We start from the raw sequence: 19,950 nt of genomic DNA on the forward strand, positions 1-19,950 counted from the left end.
CTCTGCCCTCCCACAATGGGGAGATTTCCCCAGTAGTTTGTGTCTCTGCCCTCCCATAATAGGGAGATTTCCCCCAGTGGTTTGTGTCTCTGCCCCTTCCACAATGGGGAGATTTCCTCCAGTGGTTTGTGTCTCTGCCCTCCCACAATAGGGAGATTTCCCCCAGTAGTTTGTGTCTCTGCCCCTTCCACAATGGGGAGATTTCCTCCAGTGGTTTGTGTCTCTGCCCCTCCCACAATGGGGAGATTTCCCCCTGTAGTTTGTGTCTCTGCCCCTCCCACAATGGGGAGTTTTCCCCCATAGTTTGTGTCTCTGCCCCTCCCACAATGGGGAGATTTGCCTCAGTACTTTGTGTCTCTGCCCCTCCCGATGTATGAGCAATCAAGAAAGTTGAGCTGTCAAGAGAACAGAGCTCCGCTGATTGCTCCGCTCTGTGATTGGCTGCAGAAAAGGAAACCCTGATGACGCTGGAGCCGTCATTAGTGTTTCCCTTCTCTCAGCCAATCAGAGATGGGACAAGTCTAGTTCTGAATGGCTGAGAAACCTCAGTTATCCGGAAATTGCACTTCGGCTATTCCGTGTGGGTGCCAGATAACCGAGGTTCCTCTGTATTTCTTTTTCTATTTTCAGCCTCACTTCTGTGCATTTAGGGGGTTTGACACATTGCCATGGAGGCTATATACAGAATGGATGCATGTATAATCCTCTTGCAGACTGAAGAAAGTTACAATGTTGAGTTTAATTCAGCATTACATTCTATCTAAAGCCCTTATTTGTGGAAAGAGTAAAGCTGCGTACACACCTGCAATATTTGTCGTTGGAAAGGATCTTTCACGATCCTTTCCAACGACAAAGGACTACACGATGCATGAACGATGCTGTACATACAGCACCATTCATGCTCTATGGAGAGGGGAGGGGGAGAGCGACGGAGCGGCACCCTGCTGCGCGCTCTCCCCTTCCCTTTCATTGAGATCACTCGTCGTTCATCGTTCGTGGATCCGCCAGGACGAATCCACGGACGATGAACAACGCTGACTGTACACACGCCAGATTCTCGCCCGATATCTGGCCGATGCCGATTATCGGGCGAGAAAAATCTGATGTGTGTACGCAGCTTAAGGGAGGCTCAAACCCACGGCCATTTTTTATGCCCTTCACTTCCTGTCCTGGAAACGCTCCATGAAGAACAAAGTTATCTATTCCATTTGAGTAAAACCCCCAGACAGTTGTCACAAGAACAAAATACCCCATTGGAACAATCCCCCTCCAATTATCCGCTGGCGTTACATTCATTCCTGGTTGAAATTGGTGAATCTCCCTAAATGTCCAGCAGACAATCCATCACCACTTTACACAAATCTAATAGAAAAGTTTTCCCCCTTCTGATGGATCTGATTGATCTGGAAGGATTGCTTATTGATATTTATTATTTCACCATTGCGTTTAATTTTGCATAGAACGATTTTCTTTATCTTGCCGGTGATTTTCATTCCTTCTGCCAATATTGTATTTGTTCAAGGTTTATTGATTGGCTTGATTTCTTTATTATGGATTCTCCTTTTTATTATTAAGTGCTCACTCTAAAATGTTTCCAGAGAATATTATAAATACCGGACACTTTATGGGTGAGGAGACATCTCCGGGGGATCCCTTTATAGGACCATGGACATGAAGGAGACCAGGAGCTGGGATGGCGACCTACCTCTAAGTCCTATCTCTAATATACAGTGACTACAGGGGGTGTAGGGGGTACAACCTGCAGGAATGGGGGGTTGTGCTACATAATACCCTGGGGAGTGCAGAAAAGTCCACAATATCAACGTGTAATATGTGTAACAATGTCTACAGAAAGATGAGCAAGCTTGGAAGGGAGACATCAACATACAGGAATATTACAACCTTGCTAAACTAATAATATTAAAACGAGAGTTTACTACTTAGCATCAAATCAGGGAATCTACAAAATATTTTACAACTCATCCTTTTCCTCTGTTCCTCTGTCCGGATCTATTTCAGTATTTCTTTCTAAGGTTCCACCAGGTTTGCCCATCCCCTGCTTTCTATTACACCTGGAAATTGGACAACCTAGGCCAGGGGTGTCCAAACATTTTGCAAAGAGGGCCAGATTTACTGAGATGAAAATGTGTGGGGGCCGACCATTCAGCATGTACTCAGGGTTAGTGTGGGCGTGGTCTGCGCAGGTCCCGCACAGCACACGCCCACCAGTGAGGGATTCCCTCAGCGCGGAGTCTGGTGTCAGTGCGGGCTCCGTGCAGAGCATGTTCTTGGAATCAGAGTGGACGTGGTAGGTGCGGGTCCAGCACAGCTTACACCCACTATAATGACGTAGGGGATTCCCTGTGCACACATGGGGGACTCACGTCCTGCTGATTATGCCCGCCGAGTAGCACGCTGATAATTGCAGGGCTGCTGATCAACTCTAATGAAGTATAAAATAACTTTTTTGTACTCGTGTATTTTATACTGTGGTCAACAGTGCTGGCTGGCCGCACAATATTGATTTTATGACAGAGGCTGTGGGCCGGTGGAAATCTAAACACAGGCCGCAATTGGCCCCCGGGACAGACTTACATGATCTAGGCAGACCGGTCCATTTCCATATCATTGAAGAGCTGAACATTGAAATATTGATGCAGTGGCATCAGATCTGACTCATTATATGTCAATGTCAGGTTTAGCTAGGAAAGAAGAATAAATGCTGTAATGGATGACTAAAGGTAGCTGTGAAGGGACAGTCAGCAGTTTTGTTCAGGACGATTAGGGAAGTTGATTATATCACCTAAAGGAAACCTATGCTGAGAGCCGGGTCAGGCTGAGGACCCAGGGGCCACCAAGGCAAGGGAGAAGAAGGGCCCATTAGAATGCATAGTTTTCCCAGCACAGTGAATTTTTCACCATCTCCATCTTTTAGGATCTTTTATGTAAAGACGGATAAATTGGTTCATAAATTTGGATTTTACTGGGCAGCTGTTCTGTGACCCCGTATATGGCACCAAAAGTACTTTTACGAAGCCATTGGAACTGGGACCTTTAGTAAAAAAAATGTCAATATTAAAATACATGTTACTTGTCTGTCTCTTTCAAATTATTATAACAAATAGATAACAAAATCAGATATACTGCACAATTGCTCTAGGTCAGTCATTTCAGAACTTCTCATACCCTTTGGGTCGGCTAGACTGCCAGGGAACTAGCATAGTCAGAAGAAGAGATTATGAATGGTAACCTATCAGGATTTATTGAATTCTTTGTTTAATCTCTAAATGTCATATATAGGGTTCAGCATGAGTACCATGATTATATCCCTCGCTGCAATAAAGCATACCGGGAAATCCAGTACAGCAATCTCTGAGCACTGAGATCTCTGCAGGATGGGAAGTAGAAGAGAGAAGGATTGCAGAGGACAAGGAAGGAAGATAATTGGATTGGCAGCCTAATAAACTTTATTCCCATTTACATAATCCGTGTCATTATAATCCATACAGCACCTCGCCCCAACCACCCACAGGGAGCTGGAAGGACATCCAGGGGAAAGTATCTGTACACAACTCCAGGAAAAAGGAATTATATAACAAACCGCCTGTTGTAATCATAAACGTTGTCACAAATAAAGTAACAAAAATGGCAAAATCAATATTGATGGTTGGAGGGAGTGGGGCGGACACACCCAGAGACACGTGTAGGCGGTAAAAACCTGAATTGATTCCTCGTGTGTGAATATTAATTAATTTGGGATTTCTCTATTCTTCATTTCACCTCCTTCATTTCCAGAACAGGAAGAGAAGGGAAATCCCACAGTCTGCAAGAAATAAATATTAATAATTAGATTCCTTCTGATTTTCAGAATTAAATCCACAACATAATTCATCATTTACTTCCAGTTTCCTCCCCACATTCACTGTACATGTATACAAAGTGTAGAAGTTGTAACAATGTAACTTTAGGATATTATACTGATTTTAACACTTTATAATTTTCCTGATTTTTTTTTTATATTCCAGCATCCCACCATGAATGAGAAGCGGAAGACCTGGGCATGGGCAGTCATTGTGCTCGTCCTCCTGGCTATTATTGTGGTAGGGGCGACATTAATCGGGGTGTACATGACACAGATGCACACACAGGCGGTGAGTAAATCAAATGAAAACTCTGCCTGGCTTATCTTCAGACAGAATATGTGAACAGAACTTAAAGAGCCCAATAAAGATAGAAAAGGTTTTGCTGAATTACCCCCCTTCAGTCTGGGGCTGTCCTCACTGCACAAGGAAATATGTAAATAAATCAGAGTGACAAAATAATGGAAACACTCACAATGTTGGTGGCAATTTTGCAGGTGGTAGAAATGGCGTTCCAGACCAAGAGTGGTGAGAAAGTCCAGCAGACGGTCATGTTGAATGATGAAGTGAATATGGTGGCATTTTATGTGAGCAGCAACAACGTGGCGTCCACCATCCTGTATGACTACAACCATGTAAACAACTGAAAAAGAAAATCATAAGGACTGCAGGAACCTTCCTTAATTCTAGGATTGGAGGTCAGTGTTTTTGATTTGGTGGTCAACGCATTGTGAACATAAACTATGATGAATAAAAAAATGAAAGGGATAACACACCAAAGGGTGCTATGGTTGTCCACCGAAGGAGAACCCCCCATGGGTGCGCAGGGCTCCCAACAGAGAACGAGGTACTGAAACCCACCTGGCCAGCACCAGGCAGAACCTCGATCCTTGGAGACCAGCCGGCGCCAGTCCACTAAGTTAGGAGCTCTCCTGATGTAGAAGGGAGAGTCGTAAGGGGGGACCATAAGTGATCTGTAAAAGTGACCAAAGTCGTAAGGGGACCATTGGAACGAGGCAAAAGGCCACAAATCTTCTCCAACATCAGGGCCGGCCATGAAGAACCTTCCCCCTCTGCCCTCTGTGGGGTAAAGACCAAAGCATAGGTGATACTGTACAAATGAATGAGTGCTAAATGTTCTCAAAGTTCAGCTGACAATTATAGAGACAATTTTATCCAAAAAATTTTGCCAAAATTTCAGTAAAAATTAAAATGCTCAACTATACTTACCCGTAGTCTTCTAACACTGAAGTGCACAATCCCAAACGAATTTCTTAACCCAAATTGACTTTTAACTTATGTTGGCGTTGTAAGCTAATTAAAGGCAAATATTAGAAAACATAAAAGTGGTAATTTGGGGGTAAAATCCAATTTGGTAAAACCCAAATCTTGTCCCTATAGCTATGTACACACACACTAGATGATTGTCACCGGAAGGGAGCAATGGCCGTCATCTGGGGGAAAACCTTGCAGGTTTTCAGCGATACCCCAACATCATTCACCAATCTGTCAGATCAATGAATTACCAAGTGGAGACGACTGCCGTACTTTTCTATGCAAGATTCACTCATTCTCCCCCCTCCCCTCTACATAGAACTGAGCAGCGTTGTGTGCACAGTGCTCTTTTTTTTTTTTTGACAATGGAAATGTTCAAAAAAGATCACTTCCTCGTCCCAACTGGGTTTTTAGATTGGGGGATGGGATCATCTGCTTTTGTTCAGCTTTGGTGCTGTTTGTTACCCCTAACAAATGAGATCATGGAGATTCCAGAGACTTCAACAACAGCCCCAATGAAATCAGAATATGTAAGTTCTTTTATCCAACGTATCTGTAACATTTTCTCCATGTCACCCCCAGGGTTTGATTGGCTTAATAGGCACCAATGGAAAGAACTGTTATATTGTGAAGGTGAAAGGCTTCAATTTCCCAACGATGGCCGATATTCTGAAGAGCATCAAGCAATTCCAGCAGCAGGTAGGGACAGGTATTTGCTTAAATGCACACAAGCTGACATTCTCTATCAGGCTGGCAGTGCCTGAGCCGCATGTCGGGTAGTCTCACATTTCACGTGTAAGAATGAACTCCCTTAGATAAACAAACCATTGTTTTATAAAACAAGCCCACTTTAGCCTTTATTTTTCATACAGAACACAACAAGTGCCAGCGACCTATACAACCTTGTGCCAGGAGAGGAGGCTGATAGAACCACACTAAGTGTCCCCATCAACATCTTGTGCAGTGACATCCCCATCCACTGGGCAGCGCTGGTGAGTTATGCTGCAAAGGGCAACGATGCATCAATTCCAGGTAGCCAGGAGGGCAGCTTTAGGGTCCAAACTGCTGTCTGTGTATTGGAGTTCTGCAGGGTTCTGAGCCCCATCGGTGCTGTCCAAGCTGAATGTATATTCCCATACACAGCCATGCAGAGGACTTTTCTTGTTAGGTTGTAATAATTGAGCTATTTCCTGTTGCTTTTACTTGTAGTGCTTTATTTATTTTTCCTTGCACCTTAAGCCATGTGAGGTCTTTAATTCATCAAAAATGGGACAAGGAAGTCCCAAATTCTCTTACTTTGGGACAAGGTTTGTAGCATTGTGGTTGGGGTTTATATAAAGTTCATTCTTCTGCCTGGAAACTGATAAATTATTATATTTCTTTATGTTCCTTTCCCTAGAATGACAAACCACAGCAGCGCTTGTTTTTTTTTTTTTTCATTTTTCGATAATATAACTATTGTATGTACAATAATTGGCAATATTAGTTTTCTGGGCTTACCAGGTTTTCCTAGAATCCTTCTTGCCACCTTCTGAAATTGAAGTGATAGCGCAGCTTGCATGTCCACCTCCTGACCTTCAAAATCATTAATAAACCAACCGGAGTAAATGCCACTGCCATGGCACAGCTTTATTGGCAGAAAGTAACTTCTAAATTTAAACTGAAAGTTGTATTTTTTAAAATCTCTGTGAGTTGTATGATCCATCTAATGATTGATTTGGCTGTGAATGACTCTCTCGTTAACTGCTTCTGTTCTCCACCCATGAACCTTCTATGTGTTTTTCATATCAATGCAATATTAGCAATCAGAACAATAAAAAGTTACACAAATCTTATCAATCACTGGAATCAAAATTAAGTAAAAAAATACATGAATAAAAAAGTTATATATGGAATAAGCATGTCCTTTCCTCCTGTGTTGGGTGTAGAGTGGAGCACATTTTCAGCAAAGATCTATATAAAAAATTGGGTCAGGGTTATGTGAATGAGACCCAACCAGTGTGGATCAAATATGTTGCAGTGCCAATAAATGTACACAAGATGGCAGCAGAGCACCACCATCAGCCATCGCTCTGCCACTTTATTAGGTACACCTGTTCAGTTGCTTGTTCACCCAAAAACCTGCTCAGCCAATCCCAGGGCAGCAATGAATTTAGGCATGTAGACATTGTGAGGATGACCAAACCAGGTCAAACCAAGCATCAAAATATGAATACAAGATACAATACAAGATCTTGAGGCTTCAGTTACCATGGGCTCACTAAACTTCTGTCTGAATTTCTGCTGTAGCATTTAGATGGTGGGGTCAGAATTTGGCAACAACAACATGAAAGCTTGGATCTATCCGGCCTTGTATCATCAGATCAGGCTACTGGTGGTGTAATGGTATGTGGGGGGGGGGTAATTTTTGGAACACTTTGTATGTACAGCACCGTTCATGCATCGTGCACTCCCTTGTCGTTGGAAAGGATCGTGAAAGATCCTTTCCAACGACAAAAATTGGAAGTGTGTACGCAGCTTTAGAGATATCATGTCATTGTAGGATAACCTGTAAAAAACAATAGTTACATAAACACTCAATAAATTAATTTACCAATTAATTTTTATTTTTGTAACACATTATTTTACATTTTTTTATATGAATTTTTTACTATAGAATCTCATTTGTTTTCAGGTCAGGACAACCTGAATTCGAACACCAACACTATTCAGCAACACCTCTGTAGGTTTCATAAACTTTATTAGAAGAGAAAAGTTACAAAGTAAAAAGTAAAGATTACAAAGTAGAAAGATTAACACACAGATCCTTTAACTACGTACACACTTCCAACTTATCATTTGTAAACGAACGACGAACGATCCTGCATGATATCTGCGAACGATCGTATAGCACCGATCCTGTACATACAGATAACGACATGATCGTTCAAAGATATTGTACACACGTGTATATATATATATATATATATATATATATATATATATATATATTTATATTATATATATACATACACACATACACAATACAGCCTGTATCGATCAAACGTTCGTTCATCGCGCATGCTCAGAACATGCACAATCACTGAACGACCGTACACACAATAGATGGTCAACGATCGTCGTCCAATCCGATCCGCCAGTCCGGTCGTTCATTTCCAACGACTATCCTTGTTCGTCGGCATCGTTGGTTACTTTTTTTACAAACGATTTTTGGCCAATAGGTCGTTCGTCGTTCGTTCGTCGTTCATTTCCAACTATAAAAATTGGACATGTGTACGCAGCTTTAGATATGGCAGTTTTACCAAGAATCTGACCCAGAGACGTTTAAGCTCCAATTCTAAACAATTGCCAACAAAACCATTTTACATATTAATTCATACATATAAGAGACATTGATTTCTGTTATCTCAGAATCCCTCATCAGCTCTCAACTCCAAAGTCACATTTTCCTGTAACACACAGAGATTGCCCCAATGTTTTACAAAAAGCCGAGAATACAGAAATCAGCAATTTATTCTAAAATATTTTACTGTAAGTGAATCTGTCATTATATAAAAGAACATTCACATATAAGCACTTAGTAATGCAATTTAATCATGAATGAAATATAAGAGGATTTATTTGTAACCCTAATTTTACAAACAGACGGTTATTTATAAAAGGCTGACATAACCAGTGAACAACAAACACATAGCCTCGTATTTCTCATAATTGAATAGTAATTACAGTTCCATCTGGCTTGCGAATGGTGATAACTTCATGTTCTTGCACTTTTCTTTGTTGCTTCTTTTGAGAACTCATCTAGAAAAGAAAATGGTTTAGAATGTTGTTATTATTATTATTATTATTATTAATAATAATAATAATAAAAGGTTTTATATAGCACCAACATATTACACAGCGCTGTACAATAAATAGGGGTTAGAAATTTTCTTGCATAATACTTTTTGATCAATTATCAATAAAAGATTTCTATAATGAGAAAAACAAATAGCAATTACAGAGAAACCAAAGCTTCTAATTATATAACTACATGTTTTTTGAGTTGGTATTGTAATGTTAACTTGAAAATCATATTGCTGTAATATTTATATATCCATACGCTGCTTCTTCCACATTTTTATTGGTTTATTTCATATGCAGACTAGCAATTGCTTCCTCTAATAGGCCATATGGAATCATGGGAATTCATTTTTTAAATTCTTCTGAATTTGGATTTGGATGTACTAAGTGATCTGGAGATTACATAGTACAAGCAGTTACCTGAATAAATGCAAATAGAACAAGCTGTTTAGATTTGGTTTCTACTGCCTAGTTCTAGTAGATTGTAATGGAAGAGTTGGTTGCAGCATTTCTCAAGCAGCGCTTTTCCTGGGGTAGGGATTGTTGAGCAAGGAGCAATGAAGAGTTGGCCTCCTACTTACACTAATGTGAGGGGGGATGTCTACACTGACCACCAATGAAAGGAAATCATCTACAATGACCATATTTTAGGTGGACAACATTCTTTTACAGAGGTGTAACAATTATCTGTCCGGGGTTTTAGATATGCTAGGTATGACATATAATGTATTCCTATGTATAGTGTATCCCAATTCCTGGGACCTGAAAAATTATTTACAGGTTGCCTCAGGGTAAAAAGGCTGAAAAGGGTTAGTCTAAAGATTGTATCCTCAGATTAAACGGTCAAATTAAGAGTTTGTTCTGACAGCTTATCTGTTTTCAAAGGTTCCCATCAAAGTAGTGAGAGGTTCCCAGCTTTACCTTTTAGCTTTTTTTCCAATTTTTTTTACCTTTATTTCAGGTGCATTTTGTATTTGTTGCTTCCTGAAACATGGAAGAAGAGTCTTACCATTTCTGACCAGTAGATTGGAACATCGGAGCAAAGAATGTTAATATTTATTCCCAAATCGGCCAGGGTAGCTTCTTTGATTGGTGTAACATTGTAGGTTATTTTATTGCTCGGTGGAGGGTTCTGCTAAAGAGAAAAATATTGATACAAATAATATTTTACTTATCACCCTGTGTTTTGTAGAAGATGAAATAATAGAAAGAAAGGGTGTGGAGCTGTGCATGATTATCCCAGGAGGTGTCCATATATACAGTATATAGTGATATACATATATTCTATCTGAAGTAGAATACTTTTTAGGCATCTCCCCAGAGGACAAAGAAAAAGGTGCAGAAAATGTCCCTTAAATGGGGCTTAGAAAGTGATAAATGATATAAATTCAGGACCAATCGTTCAGGAGCTAAGCCTTTTCTATTTGAAGGTGCCCTATTGGTATACAATGTCTTCTAAGCCCTAAGGACTTCTGAACCTCCCATATGAGTAGTTTTATTTAATGAAATAATAATTCAAATGAATTATGAATTTTACACAACCCATTTGGAACTTTCCGTTAGGTACCTATGTAATAAAAGTTAGATACCCATGGTTTGCACGATTTCAGCCTGTGGATATGGTAACCTGCATGTATAAAAGCTGTATGTGTGAGTGAAGGAACAAATGTAATATATATTTAGGAAGAGCGAGTCAATGGATGACCATCAAACCTTAAAATGGTAAAACAAGAAGGTTGATTAGGATATATGTGGAAATTTCATTGCTTTTTGTCTTTATAAATACCTCCAATAAACTTACCTTTTTCTGGAAGTTCCTGATCACTGTCAGTATTTGAGGTATTGATGGTGTTTGGACTTTATCCATCTTCAATAAGTAACATTTGGTGCTGTTAGATGTCCGAATACCAATAATTCTCTATGGGGAGGAAATATATTATCAGATTATCACATGATGTGGCTACTGGCAACCAAAATCACAAATCACCACTTACCTTCTTATAATCAAACAGGATGGTGGAAGAAGAATTATTGATGACGACAATAAACACAGCTACATCTTCCTGTTCATTCACCAAGATCGTCTGCTGGGCTTTGTGTCCATCCTGAGAGCGGAGCGCCATCGTCACCATCTACGGTACAAAAATGTGGCCAATGTTATTGGAATCCTAAATAGGATTTCAATAAAGAAATGTAAAACAATTCTTAATTAGTTCCCATTTGGTGAAGAAAAGTTGAGATGTTACTTACCGTTTCTGTGTGTTTCTGAGTCATGTAAACTCCAATCAACGTTGATGCAACAACAATGAGAGCCAGAAGGAGTGCCAGGGAAACTCCCACAATCCATTTTTTTTTGGTCTCATTCGTATTGGGGAAGAGGGTGTACGGCTGATAGATAAAAAGAATAAAAAAAGGAAAGGTTGTTTCTTTCAGAGAATTATCAGGGAAGGGTGCTGCTAATCCTCCATCATACAAATACTTTGTAGACATTTGTGCTCTTCCAGCCTTGTGGTCACAGTTTGGTGAAGACCCTTTTCTGTTTTCCCCATGACTGTGCCCCGGGGTACAAAGCCCCCTCTATAAAGACATGGTGTCACCCGTTTGGTGTGGAGGAACTTGAGTGTCCAGCACAGAGCCCTGACCTCAACCCTACTGAACACTTTTGAGGTGAGTTGGAATAGTGAGCCAATTCTTCTGAACACCTTTGACTAGGACTGCAAATTGTGGTCTAGGTCTTCTCATTTACCATGTAAAACTTGAGAGCCAGGGCTCCTCACCTCACCGTTACACCTACTGATGAGGTCATATGTATGAAGAACACCTCTCCGAATGATTGAGACCAGTGAAAGGTCTTGTATATCCTACAAAGTCATTGTAGACATTTGTGCTCTTCCAGCCTTGTGGTCACAGTGTGGTGAAGACACTTTTCTGATCTCCCAATGACTGCCCCCAAGTACAAAGCCCCCTCCATATAGACATGGGGTCACCAGTTTGGTGAGAAGGAACACGAGTGTCCTGCACAGACCCCTGACCTCAACCCTACTGAACACCTTTGGGATGAGTTGGAATAGTGAGCCAATTCTTCCGAACACCTTTGACTAGGACTGCAAATTGTGGTCTAGGTCTTCTCATTTACCATGTAAAACTTGAGAGCCAGGGCTCCTCACCTCACCGTTACACTTACTGATGAGGTCATATGTATGAAGAACACCTCTCCAAATGATTGAGACCAGTGTAAGGTCTTATATATTTTACAAAGTCATTGTAGACATTTGTGCTCTTCCAGCCTTGTGGTCACAGTGTGGTGTAGACACTTTTCTGATCTCCCAATGACTGCCTCCAAGTACAAAGCCCCCTCCATATAGACATGGGGTCACCAGTTTGGTGAGAAGGAACACGAGTGTCCTGCACAGACCCCTGACCTCAACCCTACTGAACACCTTTGGGATGATTTGGAATGGTGAGACAATTCTACCGAACACCTTTGACTAGGACTGCAAATTGTGGTCTAGGTCTTCTCATTTTACAATGTAAACCTTGTGGAAGTCACTTTACTGTTCCACTATGTGTGTGTACCAAACCAGCTCCAAAAAGTAATGGTCAGTCAACTTCAGATTGTTGGAACCCAAGTTCCCTGACCCAAACCTTCTGAGCACATATGGGATGAAATGGAGAGCTCATTGTGAGCCGGATCATCTCACCCACATCAGTACCTGACCTCACAAATTCCAACAGGTGCCCTTCAAAACCTGATGGAAAGTCTTCGCAGAAGTGAATAGGATGTTCTGAGGGATTAACTGCATTTTAATGGCCTTCAAGATCATAGATGTGTGATGGTCAAAGGCACACAATTTTTATCTATAGTTTATTTCAATATACAATGTAACACCCATATGTTGAATTCTATCTATGGAGGGTGTAGTTGTAATATAGGATTTCTATAGTGAAATGAATGAGAGAAAAATCAGTTATGTGACCCCTGTCCTGTGTGCAATCATCATTACCCCCTGTAGTCACTGAATATTGCAGATAATAAGTGATAAAAGAGGTAGTGGAAGGACTTACTGGTAAGTTCCCATCACTTTTCTTGGTCTCAGTTGTCTCCATCATCCTATGAAGGGATCTCCTGAAGATGTCTCCTCACCAATGAAATGTTGGGGTATTTATAGGCTGAGCTAGCTGTGTTCCTCGCCAGAAATATTTTGGATCGTTGACAAGTGATACTGAACAATAAAAAAGTTAATTCAACTACAGAGGCATCTGGCCAATAAATAAACTTATAAACAAGGATTATATACGCAGAAGAAGTGAAAGACAAATCCCCCAAGATGTGGCAAGACAAGGAAATATTATTCTATGCAAAGAAGACTTTGGTGGACAATTGACAGTAAGATCTGTTACTTCCAGATTGCACAATTACAATGTCACTAAAGGCAAATCTGTTTTCTTTAGATTTGTATAGAATAGTGATGAGTTAGTACCCCTACAAAGTTCCCTTTGCTCTTAGCACTTGGAAGCCCCCCTCTCTCTAACTGTCCTGGTCAACAATGTCAGCAGTAATAAAATAAATGTCACCAGAATAAGAATAGAGGGGAAATCTTCCAAAGGGGCCATTTGTTCCATGATGAAAGTCTAAGAAAGGATTTCACTCACATTGACAAAGTACGCTCTTACTTCCCGTTAAGTTTAAAGAACAGAAAGTAAAGGGAAATCCATATAATGAGACACAAATGGCAAGGAAAAACTGACGGCACTTTTAGGTCTCCCAAACTACTGGGAATAAACTCATTTTGTTCTCTCAGTAAAAAAAGGAAAATGTAATACTTTTTTATCATATTTTTCCTTTCCTGATTAATTAATAATTGGTAAATGGATTAACGCATTCATATGCTGACATAGAGCATTCAGGAAAGATTATATAAACATTCCATAGGTAGCCCCTAAAATAACATAGGAGAAGATCCATTGACCATGGCGGTTGTATCAGGAAACCCAGAAATCTCCAATCCTGAAGAGTTGCCATATAAGACCCTCCCCAGCAAAAACATTTTACGTATTGAACTATACATATAGGAATTTACAGGGAGCACATCAATGACTACAAGAGACATTTGTTTTTTCGATCTCGGGTCACCTTCTCAGCTTTACCAATCTCTAAACTCCCAAATACCTCCTTGTGGAGCAAAGCGATTACATTTTTGTTTGCACCTTCAACAATTGTCTCTGGAAATTATTGTTAGTAATCTCCTCCAGTGAATGTAGAATAAACGGGTGTTGTATATTCAGTGATATTCTATGCAGAGACAATAGCAGGCATTTGTGTTGGCCATTTAATGATCCAGTACAGTGGACTTTCACCAGAAACAAAGCTTTGTCATTGTCTGGACTGAAAATCTGAATATCTAGCATATATACAAAGGTTACCTGTCTATATATTCTGCAAAGAAGACATTCCAATAATACAGAAATAAACAATTTATTGTAATACTGCATTTATTCCATATTGTCATCCTACCAAGTGGATTTATATACATTATGTGTGTATAGAGCATTATCATATAAGCATTTATTAATTATATTTATTAATTAGTAACATGCATGATAACATATTGATTGGTTTCTTTGGTTGACATTGCCATTGCACAGCAAGCCTTCATCTGCATATATCTCTTACAGTGACAGTCATATGGTGATCCAGTACAGCGATGGTAGACATTTGCCAGAAACAAATACTTGGATCTTCTCAAATATAAACCTACCGTTAAAATGAAAATCTTGCAAATGTGCAAGGCTTAACTGTGTACACTATATAGATATATATATAGAGAGAGGGACTAGCATAATCATATCATCTATGATATAAATGCTATATAACTATATAAATATATAATAGAGAGAAAGAGAAGGAGGAAACATTATCATAGAAGCATTTAGTAATGTCATTATGATCATTGATAAAACACACAATTCAGAAGACAATAATTTGTTGTAATACCATACTTATTCCATATTGTCATTCCTCCACTTGGAAATATATACTGTATGTGTGTATAGAGCATTATTGTATACTCATTTAGTAATACAATTTAATAATTAGTAACATGCATAATATATTCATTGGTTTCTTTGGTTGACGTTGCACAGCAAGCCTTCATCTGCACATTTCTTATACTAGAACTAATATTTGATAACGATGATGACAATATCTTTTTTTTTACGCATTTTTTCTGAAGTTATCTGTACAGAAAATTAGGTTCAGCACATTAGTACTTGTCACACTTCCATCATATATCAGTTTGCATCAAATCAACAAATAAAGTTTTTACAAGGAAAGCAAAGACTGGTTGTAAAATAAGTTTATGTTTTGAAAAGATATTGCAATTGTATTAAGTTTTGTTGTTCATAGATTTCCACGCCTGGTTTTCCATATATTAATTATTTTATTTAATTTATAGACAGAGCTCCCTCTGATCATTATTGAATTAGAAGAATTGATTATTCTTTTCTATCTCCTGAATTTGTGGGTGCACGGTCGGTCTAATCTGCAGAGTGTGCACCGATAACAAATGCAGAAAACTGGGACTCATGAAATCTGTATTCTGCATCTAAATTTGCTGTGTTTGAGGCCTGAAGATCAAACCCCTGATATGTGAATACAGAAGACATATGAAGCTGAACATTGATTATGCAAAGACCTTTATTGTAGTGAACTTATTATTTCCTATAAATTGGAAGCAGACCATTGCAATATTTGTATATTACTATTCCTGAAGCTGTCCATATGTCTTTCAATTTAATTGGACAATCTTATTGATATCTACAAATACCCATGTAGTATGAGATTGCCAGGCTAGTTACAGGTGGGAAGGTTAGGTACTTTAGACAGCAGGTTGTCCTTTGGTGACAGTGCCACAGCCCATACGGTGAAACATGTGAGAAGCGCCTTACCATTTCTGACCAGTAGATAGGAACATCGGAGCAGAGAATGTTAACGTTCATTCCCACATGGGCAAGGTTAGCTTCTGTGATTGGTGAAATATTAAAAGTTATTTTAATATTTGGTGGCGCATCCTGTAAAAGAAAAGAACAGGAATCAGCATTTCACTGATTATCTTGTGCAATGTGAACAGAAATAAAAAGGCAACAAAGGTGAGAGGTGCTAGATCACCCAGGGAGGGGCACTGGTTATATATTCCATCTGATGTAAATGCAGATCCCTAACTATAGTTACATGGAATGCAGATTGGGCAGGGGTTCGGAAGGCTTACCTCCATTATGGCTTAGATGTGATAAAATATCTGAACTCAGATCCTGGGGCATTACTAAGGAGTAAAGCCTTTACTTTAGTGGCACAGGTGGACAATTGAAAGAAAAAAAATGCCTCCTAAGCCCTGAGGAAGGACATCTGAGCATCCGGAATGTGTTGGAATACCGATAAATGCAACATTTAATACAAATCAATTTTAAGTTTAACACAATGCATTTAGAACTATCTTTTAAGTACCTATATATTCAAACAAAACTGTAGGAGTGTCACAGATCCCCACAGGTCCAGGTCATCTGTGGCTCCTTACTGCTCACCCTCCTTGCAGTCCCCTGCTGCCAGCGCCATCTCTGCCTCTGGATCCAACACTCTGTTTATTTCCTGTTCCAAGTCAGGTGATTCTCTGTCAGCTGCTCCCTTGCCTCAGAGAACCAGGGTATTCTGACGCACTGCCTCTGCTGGCAAACATCTGAACAACACCTGAGATTATTTCAGCAACAGCACTCCCTCTGCTGGTGGGATTGATGTCTGCGGCTTACTTGATTCATGCCCATCACCTGACATTCCCTTCTTAAGGAAGTGACCTGGCAACAGGACGTTGCCTGAACAAGGAGTTCCTTTGGCTCTGCTTCCAGGTTCCTGTTGTTTGTTTCTCCTGCTCCAGATTCTTCGTGTACTGACCCCGGCTTGTTTCCTGACCACTCTTGTTCGCTGCCTGCCCTGACCTTTTGGCTCGTCTGACTACTCCCCTGGATTCCCCTTTTGCACTACATTTTGGTTCCAGCTTGCACGGGGGCCGCAACCTGGTAGTAGCTTGCCGCACAACAACCTTACCTCTAGAGAAGACCAAGCCACTGCTTAGACCCTGCGCCCTGTGCACGCCTCCACCCACAGGGCGGGTGACACAGTGAGTTCACCACTTAGCCTTGTGGAGCCATGACAAATGGAGTGACTTGGGAACCCATGGCCATCACAATTTCAGCCTGTGGATCTAGTAACCTGTCACATCACTATTACACCAAAATGTAACAAGGTGTAAGTAAAGGAACCAATGTAATGCATATACAGTATATATATAAAGAGAGTCATTGGACCATCAAAGCATGATAAAGCAAGAAGGCTAGATAAGATATAGGTAGAAAAGGTTTCACTTCTCGTAGTATACACTTTGCTTTTATAATTATCTCCACTTACATTGCTCTGGAAGTTTCTGATCATTTTCAGTATTTCAGGTATTGATGGTGTTTGGACTTTATCCATCTTCAATAAGTAACATTTGGTGCTGTTAGACGTCCGAATACCTATAATTCTCTATGGGGAGGAAATATATTATCAGATTATCACATGAGGTGACTACTGGCAACCAAAATCACAAATCACCACTTACCTTTTTATAATCAAACCGGATGGTGGAAGAAGAATTATTGATGACAACAATAAACACAGCCACATCTTTCTGTTCATTCACCAAGATCGTCTGCTGGGCGTTGTGTCCGTCCTGAGAGCTGAGCGCCATCGTCACCATCTATGGTACAGAAACATGGACAATGTTATCAGGAAAGGGGAAAAATAGCCATCAGAGTAAAAATCCTGATTGTGATTCCTTTGAAGAAAAATAAAACATTTATTTGTTCCTGTTGGTGTAGAAGAGATGTTTCTTACCATTTCTGTGTGTTTCTGAGTCGTGGAGACACCAATTAAAGCCGACACAACAATGGCAAGAGACAGAAGGAGTGCTAAGGAGACTCCCGCAATCCATTTCTTTTTGAGCTGCTTTGTATACGGGAAGAGGCTGTATGGCTGATAGAAAAAAAGAATTAAAAAACAAAAGAAAACATGACATAAATTTCAGGACATTTCCAGGTTCTGTCACTTTCACCTGTGCAACATCTTCAAAATCTGCCCCTACCTGTCCCCAGAGACCCCCAAACTCCTTGTACACGCTCTTATCATCTCTCGTCTGGACTACTGTAACCTCCTCCTCTCTGGTATTCCACTAACCCGACTCTCTCCTCTACAATCTATCATGAATGCTACAGCCAGACTCATCCATCCTTCCCACCCACCTGCCCCATACACAGCCTGCCCACCTACCTACCCCATACACAGCCTTCCCACCACTCCTCTTCTGTTGCCTCTCTTTGTAGTTCTCATTCACTTCCATTTCACCTTCAATGCTTCAACCTAACAGTCTTCTTCTGTCTCCTAAACCTTCACTATTCACCCACCAATCCATATCTCCCCTCCTATTGTGTGTGTTTCCCCCACCTCCTAGATTGTAAGCTCTTCAGGGCAGGGTCGTGTCCTCGTCCTGTGTCAGTGTATCTGTCTGTAATTTACAACCCCTATTTAATGTACAGCGCTATGTAATATGTTGGGGCTTTATTGATACCAACAATAATCAGCTTGTACAGCAAACACACGGAGCAGTTTGTTAACTGTACAAGTCTCTCTGATTTTATCCAAACCAAAACAGCTTCTTTTAGCATATAGTGAAGACAAAATTAAAAAAAGACAGCTTATATCAGCTTTTCAAGGTGGGTGCAGAGTCCTTTGTAGTACAGTCCTTAATGAGGATACCGCAGTTCACAAATCAAATGAAATCAAGTCCAATCAACAGCTTTTCAAACAAAACTAACGCTTACTTGCAGCAATTCCCCTCCATGGCCTAGCAGCACGCCTTTGTTAGTAATGCCAGATCCTCAGTCTGCTATAACCCAAACCTAGGGATGGAATAAGAAAGCACACCCAATACCTTCCTACTCCAGAGTCCAGGGCCCTGAAATAAACTAACAATGGCAATCCTTACAGAGTTGCTCTCCACTCTTTTTTCCAGCACACAACCACAATGCTCTACATGATAGGGCCACCTATCTCCCATCCAGGACCCATCCTGGACATTATGTAGGGTATATTTGCAATATACGATTTCTAAAGTGATAGGAATGAGAGGCAATGAAAAGTTATGTGACCCCCGGTCCCTGTGAGTAGTTGTATTTACACCCTGAGTATTACAGAAGATAAGTGATATAGGAAGTAACAGAAGGACTTACAGGTAGGTTCCTTTCACTGCCCCTGGTCTCCTTCTCCTCCATGGTCCTATGAAGGGATCTCTTGGAGATGTCTCCTGGCCGATAATGTGTACTTATGGATTGAGGTGTGTTCTAGCACCTGCGATGTAAAACAATGAATCGTACATTCAATTCAAACAGAGGCTTCCAGTCAATAAATAAACTTTCAACAAATATTATATTGGCGGAAGTATCGAAAGACAAATTCTCAAAATGAAGATCAATCTGTGCAAACAAGGCGGCTGTGGCAAAATCATAAAAGTACATTTTACTTCCAGATTAGTAACAATGTCACCTCTCTTCTTGTCTGGATGGTATGCCATCCCTCTGCCTTTAGTGTTTGCTACATCACTGATCTGGAACATACAACCAAACATTAAACCAAGGCTGGTAAACCAACATTTTTAAAAGCTGACCTGAGCAGTGGCAGCCTTTATTTTTATTATTAATATTGATAAACAGGATTTATCTAGCGCCAACATATTAGGTAGCTCTGTTCAATAGATAGGGTTGCAAATGACAGACAGATACAGACAGTGAAACAGGCGGGGGACAGGACCCTTCCCTGAAGAGCTTACAATCTAAGAGGTGGGGGAAGTATCACGCAACAGGAGGTTATGTTTCTAATGTGACTCGG

General features: G+C 40.3%; 3 protein-coding genes across 6 annotated transcripts; 1 reads left to right on the forward strand and 2 right to left on the reverse strand.

Moving 5' to 3' along the window:
• Positions 1-4,034: 4,034 nt before the first annotated feature.
• Positions 4,035-7,824, forward strand: LOC140340296 (surfactant protein C-like). Its single transcript, XM_072425353.1, has 5 exons — positions 4,035-4,151; positions 4,358-4,495; positions 5,718-5,834; positions 6,008-6,127; positions 7,810-7,824. The coding sequence occupies exons 1-5, from the start codon at positions 4,035-4,037 to the stop codon at positions 7,822-7,824; spliced, it is 507 nt and encodes a 168-aa protein (XP_072281454.1).
• LOC140341204 (surfactant protein C-like) lies at positions 7,720-13,136 on the reverse strand. 2 transcript variants are annotated; one of them, XM_072426768.1, is made up of 6 exons: positions 13,044-13,136; positions 11,229-11,366; positions 10,973-11,110; positions 10,780-10,896; positions 9,988-10,110; positions 7,720-8,936 (listed from the first exon to the last, which is right to left on the reverse strand). In XM_072426768.1, exons 1-6 carry the CDS (start codon positions 13,086-13,088, stop codon positions 8,841-8,843), a joined length of 657 nt encoding a protein of 218 aa, XP_072282869.1. In that variant the 5' UTR covers positions 13,089-13,136; the 3' UTR covers positions 7,720-8,840. The 2 variants fall into 2 exon arrangements, with proteins under 2 accessions (XP_072282869.1, XP_072282868.1); XM_072426767.1 differs by having other exon boundaries at positions 9,988-10,113.
• On the reverse strand, positions 13,069-19,369 carry LOC140341203 (surfactant protein C-like). Of its 3 annotated transcripts, none has more exons than XM_072426766.1 (6): positions 19,296-19,369; positions 17,905-18,042; positions 17,630-17,767; positions 17,437-17,553; positions 15,927-16,049; positions 13,069-13,201 (listed from the first exon to the last, which is right to left on the reverse strand). In XM_072426766.1, exons 1-6 carry the CDS (start codon positions 19,335-19,337, stop codon positions 13,154-13,156), a joined length of 606 nt encoding a protein of 201 aa, XP_072282867.1. In that variant the 5' UTR covers positions 19,338-19,369; the 3' UTR covers positions 13,069-13,153. The 3 variants fall into 3 exon arrangements, with proteins under 3 accessions (XP_072282867.1, XP_072282866.1, XP_072282865.1); XM_072426765.1 differs by lacking the exon at positions 13,069-13,201 and adding an exon at positions 14,436-15,215; XM_072426764.1 differs by lacking the exon at positions 13,069-13,201 and having other exon boundaries at positions 15,415-16,049.
• Between the last annotated feature and the right edge of the window lie 581 nt (positions 19,370-19,950).

The sequence above is a fragment of the Pyxicephalus adspersus genome, chromosome 11 (genome assembly GCF_032062135.1).
Source record: "Pyxicephalus adspersus chromosome 11, UCB_Pads_2.0, whole genome shotgun sequence".
Taxonomy (NCBI): domain Eukaryota; kingdom Metazoa; phylum Chordata; class Amphibia; order Anura; family Pyxicephalidae; genus Pyxicephalus; species Pyxicephalus adspersus.

Excerpts from the sequence above, each read along its gene's own strand:
- LOC140340296 (XM_072425353.1), top strand. The coding sequence starts at position 4,035 with ATGAATGAGAAGCGGAAGACCTGGGCATGGGCAGTCATTGTGCTCGTC. Across the intron at positions 4,496-5,717 it reads TCCTGTATGACTACAACCAT|GGTTTGATTGGCTTAATAGG; the intron begins GTAAACAACTGA and ends TGTCACCCCCAG. Across the intron at positions 5,835-6,007 it reads TCAAGCAATTCCAGCAGCAG|AACACAACAAGTGCCAGCGA; the intron begins GTAGGGACAGGT and ends TTTTTCATACAG.
- LOC140341204 (XM_072426767.1), bottom strand. The coding sequence starts at position 13,088 with ATGATGGAGACAACTGAGACCAAGAAAAGTGATGGGAACTTACCA. Across the intron at positions 11,111-11,228 it reads CTCAGAAACACACAGAAACG|ATGGTGACGATGGCGCTCCG; the intron begins GTAAGTAACATC and ends TTTGTACCGTAG. Across the intron at positions 10,897-10,972 it reads TCCTGTTTGATTATAAGAAG|AGAATTATTGGTATTCGGAC; the intron begins GTAAGTGGTGAT and ends TCCTCCCCATAG.
- LOC140341203 (XM_072426764.1), bottom strand. The coding sequence starts at position 19,337 with ATGGAGGAGAAGGAGACCAGGGGCAGTGAAAGGAACCTACCT. Across the intron at positions 18,043-19,295 it reads GCAGTGAAAGGAACCTACCT|CCATACAGCCTCTTCCCGTA; the intron begins GTAAGTCCTTCT and ends TTTTTCTATCAG. Across the intron at positions 17,768-17,904 it reads CTCAGAAACACACAGAAATG|ATGGTGACGATGGCGCTCAG; the intron begins GTAAGAAACATC and ends TCTGTACCATAG.